The 12464-nt window shown below is 36.9% G+C and overlaps 1 protein-coding gene across 1 annotated transcript in view; it reads right to left on the reverse strand.

The window, feature by feature from the left end:
* Positions 1–6356: 6356 nt before the first annotated feature.
* skib (v-ski avian sarcoma viral oncogene homolog b) overlaps positions 6357–12464 on the reverse strand; it is a 35023-nt gene continuing 28915 nt past the window's right edge. The window contains exons 4-7 of the mRNA XM_062986910.1: positions 12195–12430; positions 8759–8988; positions 7778–8008; positions 6357–7184 (exon numbers count right to left, since the gene is read on the reverse strand). Of these exons, the coding sequence (XP_062842980.1) occupies positions 7014–7184; positions 7778–8008; positions 8759–8988; positions 12195–12430 (868 nt within the window). The 3' untranslated portion in view covers positions 6357–7013. The remainder of the gene's footprint in view (positions 7185–7777; positions 8009–8758; positions 8989–12194; positions 12431–12464) is intronic.

Raw genomic sequence — 12464 nt, forward strand, 5'->3', positions numbered from 1 at the left:
CAGTAGACATATCAGCTAAGTCACATTAGGCAGCACAAGCTTACAAAAGAACACTAATAAAAATAAATCGTTTACAGTTCACATTTACATCCCTATACCCCATTTACCTCCCCAACCACTCACCCTCATCCATCCCTGTCTGAAATAAAAACACAGCCTAGTTTACTGAGTTCTGTCATCGCATGTAAAGGCCACTTTAGAAGAGTTAGAGGCTGTGATAAAGCATCCATTGTTTTATTCTATTCTCTTATATACTTAAATAAGCAGAATGGGTGGTTAAAACAATGGTCTTTATATTTATCTACTGAATATTAAAATAGCCATTGAATATAGGAAGAGCCATAACTATCAGTCCATGTGTGACTTCACTATACTCATATTTATGTTACACTTAAACACAGAACCACTGCTATTAACAATTCTGTAGTATACAAGTGTGTTCCTATTTAGAGGAAAGTTGCAATTGGTCAATTTTATGGTCATTTAATTTTTTTTAAATTGAATTACTATTGCTTAGCCTCTGAGAATTTATAGCTGACTCACCGTCCTTTCCACTGACAGCAGAGGGCGACAAAGGGACTTCTTTGATCTAACCCTTCACATTCCAACACATTGAGTAGACAGGTATGAAGGATTTAGTTGCTTAGATTTGTATTTATATGTTGACTGTCAAATTATGAGTAGATAAAAATAAAAGCACTGATATTATATTGGTATATATTGTTTTTAGAATATCTTAGACCATTCTCTGACAATATTTCCCCTCATCATTGTCTCTGTGTTAAAAAAAACAGCAACAGAATTTATCTTCTGTGCTATAGGTGAAACTTTAGAGAAGTGTTATTGTGGTTCAAAAATGATGAAAATTATTTGAAGAATAATAAGTGAAATTTATGTATATAGATGGAGTGTAAAAATTAATATGAAGTAATGTAGACAGATTAAAAATAATATGTAATATATGTAATAAGTAAGGTGAGTAAACCTCTATTTTTTGTTGTTTTTAAATATTTAATACCATAAAGGTTTACAAATCATTACCTTCTGTTTTTATTGGACTTTTCACTAGTCTTGACCTATTGTTGGGTATTAAGGACTATGCCTTTTGTGAATGCTCCTCGTATCGTCACTTAACACTTGCACTTTCACATTTTGTCAGAACTTTTCTGAAATTGAGGTTTGCATTTGTAGTCTGTGTACACAGTGCTCCCTTCTGGATGTACAAGTCCACTAATGCAAAGGCTTCGTAAGGTGTTGGGGGTGCTGAAAATTAAAAAAAAATCAAAAACAGGTGTGAAAATTTAAATTAGACTAGTAAAGAGGGAGCAGGTCCAAAAAACTCTGCAGTATTGCATCAGCATTGGCTTTGGTGCATCCCCTACTGTGTACTGTAACAGACACCATGTATTTAATCACTTCTGCTTTTGTTATTTATTATGTTTGGTGACCAGGTTGCAGAAAAATAGAATGCCTTTATTTGTCATATATACATATACAAGTGTACAGTACACTGATTGTTTTTGCATATCCTAGATTGTTTGGAAGGGCATATCCCAGTCATTGTATGGCGCCCTTGGAGCCGAGAGGGTTTAGGGCCTTGCTCAAGGGCCCAACAGTGGCTGGATGGCAGAGCAGGAAATTAAACTCTCAGCCTTGTAACTAATAGCCCAAAGCTATACCCACTGTCCCTGATGTACTGTATGTATAGCATGTATATATTTTGCTTTTTATTTAAATAGTATGGATTTAGACACTATATTAAAATGCATACACACTGTATTCAGAAATTATTCATAGCACTTGACCTTTTGCATAAGTTATACTGTGAATTTTTTTTGAATGGACATAATTAACATATTAACCCATCAATCTATATTTAATCACCCAAAATTGTAACAGTTTAACAGTATTAACTAGTTGAAAATAAAAAACAATGTAAATAGATTAATAGAAAAAGCACACAATCAATAATTTAAAAAAAGAAGCTTGACACAACCTTGAGTTGAGCTTTTCTGCCAAACTGGGCAAGAAGTGTTTTGGTCAGGAAGATAAGAAAGAACCCAACTATCTCTCATAAGAGCTACAAAACCATCTCTGCAGCACTCACTGAATCAGGAATCAGTGCAAACTGTTCAAATGTATCAATCAAAAAAATTGATAGCATACGTGGCATCATTGACTTCTTGAAACACCAGGACAATTTAAAGCAATGGCTGTCTGCATGAAACAACAGGACAATTTAAAACAAATGCTGTCTTCCTCAGAGAAGAATCTACCATGGCCATCTTCTACCATGACTATCTCCATATCTTCATCCAAACCCCATAGAAAACCTGTGGCGTGAGCTAAAAAGAGAGTGCACAATAGAGAACCTGCACACCTAGGATCCTGGACAATCAGGAGAGATTCTGTAAAGAGGAATGGTAGGAGAAGTGTTATTTTATTAGCAAAGAAAGGGCAGAATAAAGTGTTTAATGCAGACATGCCAATAATTGTGGCACATGTGGTTTTGTTAAAAATAATTATTTTTTGAGGGTTTTAAGGAATTATTTACATCAATTTAAAATTGGATGTTTGTTATTTTTCAGTGTGTGAATCAACTGATTCACAAAGGACTAATTTGTTACTGCCATGGGTAGTTATTAGGTTGAGGAGGACAATTACTTCTTCACCCATCAATTTATGGTTGATATACTGTATGTTTTGAATAACTTTTTATCTTTAATAAATGGTGTGATCATTTAAAAGCTGCATTTTTGTTTATTCACGTCTTATAATTAGCTTTAACAAAACGTCATGGTTTGGTACAAAAGCAGCATCCAGGAAAGGCTGAGTCTTTGATAAGCAAAGATGGCCAGAGGATCTTCAGTTTGTCAACAAATGTGTGAGAAAATGATTGAAATGTTTAAAAACAATGTACCTCAAAGAAAGATTGGTGGAAATTTGCATATTTCATATAAGATTTGCAAACCTCAAACCTTAAAATGCTCAGAGGCATCTAGGATGGCCCATCACACAGTGGAAACGTGTATTGTGGCCAGATAAATCAGCATTCCAGGTCTTTTTTGGTAAAAACAAAATGGATGCCATGTGCTCCAGACCAAAGATGAAAAGGACCATCCAGACTGTTATCAGCAACAAGTCCAAAAGCCAGAGTCTGTCACGCTCTTTACGGTCTACTGATGCTGGTCTCCTGATTGTCCCCAGCTTCAGGCTCTCTACCATGGGTGGAAGATCCTTTTCTGTCTCTGCTCCCCTACTTTGGAATTCTCTCCCTCTTTCCCTGCGTTCTACTTCTTCTTTTACAGAATTCAAATCCCTACTCAAAACTCATCTATTTACCAAACATTTCTCTACTGTTTCATAAGCTTCATTAACTTATGTAAATCTACATTTATTATATTATTATTGTGTCCTATCATTTATGTATTCATGCGTCTCTCATGTGTCTGTCTCTAATATTGTATCTTGATGTATTTTTCTATTTTGTAAAGCGTCCTTGGGTATTGTGAAAGGCGCTATATAAGTCCAACTTATTATTATTATTATTATGGTATGGGGCTGTGTCAGTGCCCTTGGCAAAGGTCATTTACACTTCTGTGATGGCAGAATTAATGCAGAAAAGTACATTGAGATCTAAAAGCAACATATGCTGCCTTCAAGACATCATGCAAAACCACATGCTGCACACATTACAAAGGCATGGCTGTGGAAGAGGGTACGGTTACTGGACTGGCCTGCCTGCAGTCCTGACCTGTCCCCAATAGAGAATGTGTGGAGAAAAATGCAACAAAGTCGACCCTGTACTGTTGCACATCTTAAGACGTGTTTGCAGGAAGAATGGGGCAAAATAAAACCTGCAACACTAAATCGCTTGGTATCTTCGGTGCCAAAATGTCTTTTAAGTGTGGTGAAAAGGAATGGCAACATTACAAAGTGGTTAATGCTTTACTGTCCCAACTTTTTTTGGCTTGCAGGCCTGAAATGCAGGAATGGATGTTTATTAATAAATGAAATGAAGTTGACCAGACAAAACTTGATATATCTCAAGTCTATCCCATCTGAAATCAAATTAAAGTCAAAGTAAATGTAAGAAACTGTGTTTTTTATTATTTGCATTTTCATGCTGTCCCAACTTTTTCTGATTTGGCCTAAATAAACTGAATGACCATTTTAAAGCTGCATTTTGTGTTTTCTCATGTTGTCTTTATCTTAATCAAAATTAGTTGGAAGCTCTGGAACATTTGATTGTGTCAAATTAGCAAAATTTTAAAAAAGGAGAATACTGTACTTTTTTAGGGCACTGTAATTTATTTTGTAAACTGGAATAAAACCACAAACACAATTATTAATATTCTGGTTTAATGGGTTTTATATGTGGGAAAACCAGTGGCACAAATAAGCCACATAAACCAAAACAAAAGCCTAAACACAGTGTGCATTTCTAATCCACTGGATTAAAGCATTAGGAGAATGAAAACTAATAGAAACCGGCAAACAGAATTTTAAAAATGTAGTTAAAAAGTGTAGTAAAGTACCTCAAATAAATAAAGTGAAGAACAGTTTCATATACTGTATAACTGCACTAATTTTTCCATAGTCTTTGTATATGTAGGGACTATAAAAAGAACAAATGCATCACATATTTACAATACATCAGTTACAGTATACTTTTCAGATTTTCTTGAGATATCTCAAACAGTTGCTTTGGTAAGTTTTAAGTAATTTTAATGGACTTAAAAGTATTCAGAAATATAATCACCTAACCTTTTTACCCAAGATTATATTATAAGAATTTTATACATTAATTGCCTTCTAGATGAAAATGTAAATTTTATACAGAATATATTGGAGGACAAAAGCAAAAGTTAAGCAATGATGTGAGTGAAGCAAGCAAACATACTGACAGCTATCTTATTTACAAGTATATCTTTCTAACCTAAGTGGTATTTACACAAGTAACAAAAGTATGAAAACAATTTAAATCAGCTCTTGCTTGTTTGAGATTCATAAAACATTATTGGGCATTAATGCACATTTATAACTGTGCATAGTACAAGTGTACAATTCTTTTTTTCAAAGTGCAATCATTTTTGGTAAAAAAATATATATCCATTTAAGTAGAAATGTTATTTTCATAAACATTGTTCTTAAACAATTAGAATCAGTGACAAAAAATGGCCATTTAAAACAGAACATTAATTGCTGGCACTAATAAAAATTTACCAAGTTTTGGTTCTTTTTATCTGTTGGAACTAACTGCAGCAGCACTGTTTACAACGTCATTTCCAAATCCTACAAAATACTGCTCATTTCATTAAACCCAAGAGTTGTAAATACTTACAAAACATATTGCAATTAGGAGAAAATAACAGATTTATGTTCACAATGTTAAATAGTATATAAGCTTACTCTGATGAGGTAAAATATTATAACCACCAGTAGTCTGTTGTGCCCCAGTGTGCTGCCGAATCAGCTCTGATCTGCTGAGGTCTGGGCTCCACAAAACTTTTGAAGGTCCTGTGCACAATTTAATTCAGATAGAGGAAATTTAAAGGCATGGACAACAATTTGAAATCCTCATCATGTTGCTCAAACCGTTCACAACTCATTTGTGCATTACGCTGCTGGAAGAGGCCACCAATTTCAGAGACGACCATTTCTATGAAAGCATGTACCTGGTATGTTTAGGTAGCACCCATCGAATTATGACCCAGTGGAATGACTGAATGCAGGCTTTTCCAGCAGAACATCACCCAAGACCTCACTCATGTGTGATCACCCTACAGTGCATCTTTTCCCGGGTAAGTGACACACACACATCCAGCTATTCAAGAGAAATTGGGATTTATCAAATCAGGTGATCTCATCCCATTTTTCCAATGTCCATTTCCAACGCTTGTGTGCCCAACTGTAGGCATTTGCATGGTGGACAGGGTTTAGCATGGGCACTTTAACCAGTATGCCTCACCACAGCCCCATACGCAAAATATGCACTGGGACATGACTCCCTATCACCAGTATTAAAATTCCTGCAATCCAAGCCACAGAATCTGTTCAACTGGTCTTTACAAGATGTGATTGCATTTACTGTCCTAACTGGCATCAGTGAGTCTTTGCTGCCCTAAACCCTGTTAGTAGTTTGTGGTTGGTACATACCTTGGCTAACGGTGAGCACCCCATAAGACTTGCTGTTTTGGAGACTTCAACTCCTTTTCTGGCCATGACAATTTAGCGCACAAATTTTATAAAAGCATCTTTGGGGAGTGGACATAATGTTTTGGCTCATCAGTGTAAATATCCTACATAATATTTAAAAATATATAAAGTAAAAATAATAAAATATGTTGGTATGCAATTTTAAATGAAAGCCCTGCCTATGACATACATAAGTACTGATTCTCATGCAAAATATTTGGATAGAATCAAAATGAACATAAAATAAACATTATAAACAATTGTGTGTCCAGTTAATTTTCTGGTTTTGTAATAACTTCTTGTTTACAGATCAGTGGCACTAGCAGTTTTTACATCTGCTACTGTCATTTCACTACCAGAGCAACCCTTTTTGTTTCCTCTTATTTTCAAGTATGTTTTAAGTAGCTTATATGAAAATAAATTCCTTGAATTAGCTTTAAAAAAACTAACTGAAGGTGTCAGTTCATAGAATTATGCCTTCCTGGAGTGTTCTCCTCATCATTGTCTTGTGTTTTGATGGGTAGATTCAGGGCTTGTTGTTAAGGGAACTGAACCAGCTCTGTGCCTCATTTCAGCTCTGTGCATAACGTTCATACAACACACTCACCATTACTGTTTCTGTAACTGTTCATAAACGAATAGCCAATATACATGTATTTGTATAATGTTAGCTATTTTGCTCCAAAAAAAATACTCCCACACACATACACTCATTGTGTTTGCAAAAATGAGGCTTATTAGGAAGTCAAGCATCCTGTGTCCTGCAGCACTGCTATTGAAGTGTCAGCAACCCCAATAATCTCTTGCTTGTCTTGCTATGACTGCTGTTGGCTTTCTTGGTGATGTTTTTGGCTGCCAAGCTGTTGCTGAAGCTCAAGCACTACTCTCCCTAGATTCTGTCTGGCCTCACGCTCTTGCAGCAACTCCTCACGTAGCTGCTCCCGATCTGCCTCAGCCTGCTGCAGCTTGACCTGCAGCTCCTCAATCTGTAACACAGAGAGATAGATTAAAGACTGCTTCATCTTGGCCTAATATTTCTGAGTTTTTGCTGCCTCTGCTAGTGTCGATGAATAGAATAGCTATAACCTAGAGCAGTGGTTCTTAAACTATTGTACGGTCTCCCTCTGGTGGTACGAGAGGAGATCTACTAAACAAATGAAAAAACTGAGGTAGCTAAAATGATGAATGACTCAAAAACCTTACAATTGTGGCTCAGAACAGGAACGATTAAAAAAATAAAGGGTAAGAACAACAATATTTTCAGCTTAGTAGAAACTGAGGAAACAATGATGGCAGACTGTGCTGTGCATTATAGCATATCATTTTATATTAGAGCAAAACAGGGTAGGCCTATACAGTATTAAATGTAATATCCGAAATAATGTTGATACTTAAAAAGTCAAACGTTTTAAGTTATGGCAGTGTAAAAACTACAGTTGATCTAGAGAGATGTCTAAAGAGCAATAAATTAAATGTTAAGCCTTAAAAGTTACAATCAACCACTATTGATGGTTGCAACTTCAAATAATAAAAACCTTTTCTGTTAAGATCTGACATAATAAGAAACATTTGTTCTTGCCTGTGTGGAGTATTTGGCCCTTAGACTGTCTGGCTCACAGACTTTGTCACACATTCGCAGCTGCCTCTCACGCTCCAGCTCCCTCTTGAGTCTTCGACATGACTCATTGGCATCAGACACTTTCCTGTCACATTCAGCACGCAGCCGATCTATCTCCTTGCGCAGGTTACGCTTGGCTTCGATGGCCTCTCGCAGCCGGCCTTTCTTACTCACCCGTACAAACTCCAGCTCCTACACCAAAAGTGAACAAAGTAAATTGAAAAGTGTGCAATTTATGTACAGCATTTATAGTACACACCAAAAATGTTTAAAAAATTTTAGTGAGTGAAGTGTTAGATTTGAAAATAAGTGAGGTTAGGCCATGTACAGAGGTTAAGAAGAAAAGTATGGCATTTATTTATTTCTTAGGATTTTAATGTCATATTTTACAAACTTTGGTTACATTCATGACAGAAACGGTAGTTATTTGTTACACAAGCTTCATCAGTTCACAAGTTTAATGTCAAACACAGTCATGGTCAATTTTGTATCCCTAATACACCTCACTTGCATGTACCCAGGAAAGCCAAGGCAGACATGGGGAGAACATGCAAACTCCACACAGAAAAGACCCAGACCGCCCCACCTGGGGATCGAACCCAAGACCTTCTTGTTGTGAGGTGACAGTGCTACCCATTGTATTTCTAACTTTTTTTGGACATGATTACACTTGTTTTCAATATTAAGCAATTAAAAAAAGTTTTAATTAGCTACTACAAATATTTTTTAGCAAACGATAGCCAACATGAGACAAGATGAATTTAATTAGAAAAGTTAAATGAATGCTGAGTTGTATGAGTCAGACAAAAAGCGAGGTTGTAGCTTCTAAATTCAGGGTGTCAGCTTTATAAATGCAATTAGAATAATTGCTGCACATAACGTGTTAACACAAGTGTTTAAAAATCTGGAGTGAATGTGGAATTTCTAGCCATGGTGACTTACCTGCTGGAGGTCACACTTGGCCTGGAGCGCCGCTGCAAGCTTTTCCTCTTGTTTAACCCTCATGTGAACAATCTCTTGCAGCAATTTCTCCCGAGCCTCTCTGGACCCCAGGTCACTAAACAGTGTCTGCTTCAGAGCTTCCAGCTCTGAGCCTGGAGAAGATGTTGGTTTAAGCTTGCCCCCACACTTTTGCACAACGGCTCCATCAGTGGACAAGTTGGAGTGAGGCCCTGCAATAATGCACATGCAGGTCATTTATTAAAAGGCAAGTGTTTTTTTTTTTTATTCAAAAACGTAATATGCTTTATTTCTTAAACATCAACATAGAGTGATTTGAAGAACAACATGCTTTAAATGCATGATGCAGTGTGTAAACAATATTTTCGGTACCCAAAAAAATACATGCCTTATTAGAAAGTTGCTCGAAATAAAAATTTTAAACGTATTGAATTTTCAAAATAGAATGCTGAAAGCTGAGTTCAAGTACCAGAGATAATATTCATCTCTGATCTATATACTAAAGTGCATTTAAAATTTCCCTGTTTCTAATTTCTTATTTTTGCATGTCACACTTAAATGCTTTAGATCAGGGGTGTCAAACTCATTTTCACAGAGGGCCACATCAGCATTATTGTGGCCCTCAAAGGGCCAATTGTAACGTATTCTGCTGTGATTGCAGTCTGTTGTTTTTCTTGGAGGCTAAATTCTGCATTTATATTGTCCTCCTTTACCACAGACACAGCTTCATAACTCAAGAGACGCACCGGTTTCTCTTCCTGAAGCACAAACTTGTATTCATTTTCATTAAATTTCCTCCTTCTGCTTAATTTTCTTACTTATCTTCTTGTACATTTTGGGATTGTGTAAATATTTCTTAACATCATCTACTGGCGGGATGTGTCACTTTGCAGGTCACAAAATCAGCATGCATTTTGAGAGATGCAGTTAATGTAGGCTTTTACAGTGTATTTTAGGACAATTGTTTTGCCCTCACTAATAGTTTATCCCCCTTGCTCAGCTAGACAAACAGACTGACAGACAGATCTCTTCAGAATACAGTTGGTTTTATTTGCTTCCCAGCTGTGTGATACACTGTGTGCACCAGAATGAAGTAAAAATACAAACAAAAGCAATAAAGAACTTAATACAGTACAAGCACACAGCTGTAGTCAAGTGTTACACATCTGGTACAATATGAGATTTAACCAAATGTAAAATAGCGCTAAGGAGTTAGCATTTTGTGTAAAGATACTAATTGCTATAGTAACGGTAACAATTGTATTTAATTACGGTAAATTTGTAACTAAAACGCTGTGATGTACTCACTAAACATTTACAAACAACTGAGAATATAAACGTCACTACTTACAGACAATGCTTTGGTATTATACTGAAAGATAATTATTTGTATTTATTTATTATTGTTTACATTACTACCCGCGTTCTTTTGCCGTAAAAGTCACATGGCTTCTCAGAGAAGGTCAAAGTTAGTTGCCATGACTACGATGTCACGGTTGCCGTTTAAAGGCGCAGGTGTCCTATTAAATTATAAGTGCGTCTCTGTAACGACTCGAGCCATCACAACAATCGTGCAGTCGTTTAAGCTCTCGCAGGCCACATAAAATGACGTGGCGGGCCGGATCTGGCCCGCGGGCCGTGAGTTTGACACACCTGCTTTATGTATTGTATGTTGTCATGGTGATGGTGAACGCTGGCGCATTTGGCTGCCGCTACCGTTGCCGTATTTTATTTTATTTTTATAGTAATTTTCTTTCATTTTCATCTTTTCGCACACTCCTGTGGTCACTAGCCATTCGTGCATTTTTTGGGTCGTGAGAGTTACGCTGGTGCGTTTAGATGCCGCTTCTCCCCCGGTGAAACAGTTTGAACAAAAACATTGCACGAAACATTTTACTGGATTTTATGCACTGGATTTGGGATCTTTTTTACTGTGCTTGTGTTGCTGATGCTTCTATGATGTGGAGCGGTGTATCCGGAGCAGTGAGAGTTAGCGGATTAACTGTGTTCTGTGTCCGCTGCTCTGTGTAACATCTGCTATTGTGTCTAACTCCTTTCTCTGTCAATGTGGATTGTTTTGAATTGCTCCTTTGGCTGCTGGGATTGGATGGCTGGAGTCTCTGCAACTTTTATGGTCTAGACAACTGCGGTCTGCGGTCTCATCATGACGATGGAGTGCTCTTTCAACTTTATGCTCTGGGACATTCACGGTATAAACCTCCAACATCTTTACTGCTCCACCGCGACCTTGGTATTTTGCAAAGGCCTAAATATTCCCACCGAGCCTCAGGTTGGACTTTTGTTTACCAACAGCATGCACTGCAACGCCGTGAGGTTGCCATGGTGATGCTAGGCTCCACCCACCAGAAGTACGGAAATCTCATCTGCAGCAGTGTTCAAAACCCTCAAAACATCTTTTCCAGCTGACTCAGAACTGTGCCACATGTTTGGTGTTTCCTATGTTTGTAAATGTGTATTTTATTTATTTTGCTTAGTAAATGTGTATTTTATTTATTTTGGTTAGATTTTCTATATTTTTATTGTACAGCGTCCTTGGGTGTCATAAAAGGCGCTTTTCAAATAAAATTTTTATTATTATTGTTATTAGATCATTAAACTACTTTTAAAGATACCCAATATAAAATGGTTTTTAAAAATGATGATTTTATGTATTAAAAATGCTGTTCAGCACTATCCGACTCAATAAAAAAAAATGAAGTGCCCCCTAAATTAATTACCTACTAAATTAACCAATTTACCAAATTTAATTGACAACTGGGCTCAATTTCACTACGAAGCCATTGCTAGGTCTTTGGGAATCCAGCAAACAGTCGTGAGAGCCATTATACATGAACTGAGAAAACCTGAAACAGTGGTGAACCCTCCCAAGAGTTGCTCCCACAAGAATTCAGGCTAATATTCTGTCCACTGATTAGTCAAAGGTGGAATTTTTTGGAGGACATGGGTCCCCTTACATCTAGCATAAAGATGACAACGCATTACACCATAAGAATTTCATACCAACAACCAAACATGGTGGTGGTATTGTTATGGACTAGTGAATTTACCTACAGCCGGTACATTTAATAAATAACTATTGATTTCTTCCTGTCACGACAGAGCAGTTTAACTGTTGCATACTGCAACAAAAGACTACAGGACCAAGGCGGTATGCACTATGCCATTTTTAAACACAGTCAGCATGTATTTTATGAGATGAGCTGTTGTTTTTTGTGCCCACTCTATACCAGAATCATTTTCTGAAATAATTAGAGATACATTTATAGAAACATAACATTTACAATAAACATTATATGCCTATAACTGTTTCCTGCAGCACTGGACTAACTGATCATATATATTTTAATAACGTGTGTTTCGAAATGTAAAGGATTATTATTTTGAATTAGAAACTAACCATTTTTGTTGTTGTCCACTTCAATCTCACCATCTGAATCAGAGTGATCCTGCAAGGGACAGGCAAGGACGGCTGCAGGCTTTGTCTGTGCCTCTCCAGATGGGCTGCGCTTGGTTGGCCTGGTGATATGGCTGTCGCTTGGCTGGGAGCCTCCGGAAACTGACTGCAGGGGCTGCTCATCCTTCCACTGTTTGTCTAAAGGTGATGCCAAACTCTCTGAAGCTTTTGGGAGGGATCTAAAAGCAATGAGGCATCAATAAAGCATGTAAA

This window comes from Trichomycterus rosablanca, chromosome 24, assembly GCF_030014385.1.
Source record: "Trichomycterus rosablanca isolate fTriRos1 chromosome 24, fTriRos1.hap1, whole genome shotgun sequence".
Taxonomy (NCBI): domain Eukaryota; kingdom Metazoa; phylum Chordata; class Actinopteri; order Siluriformes; family Trichomycteridae; genus Trichomycterus; species Trichomycterus rosablanca.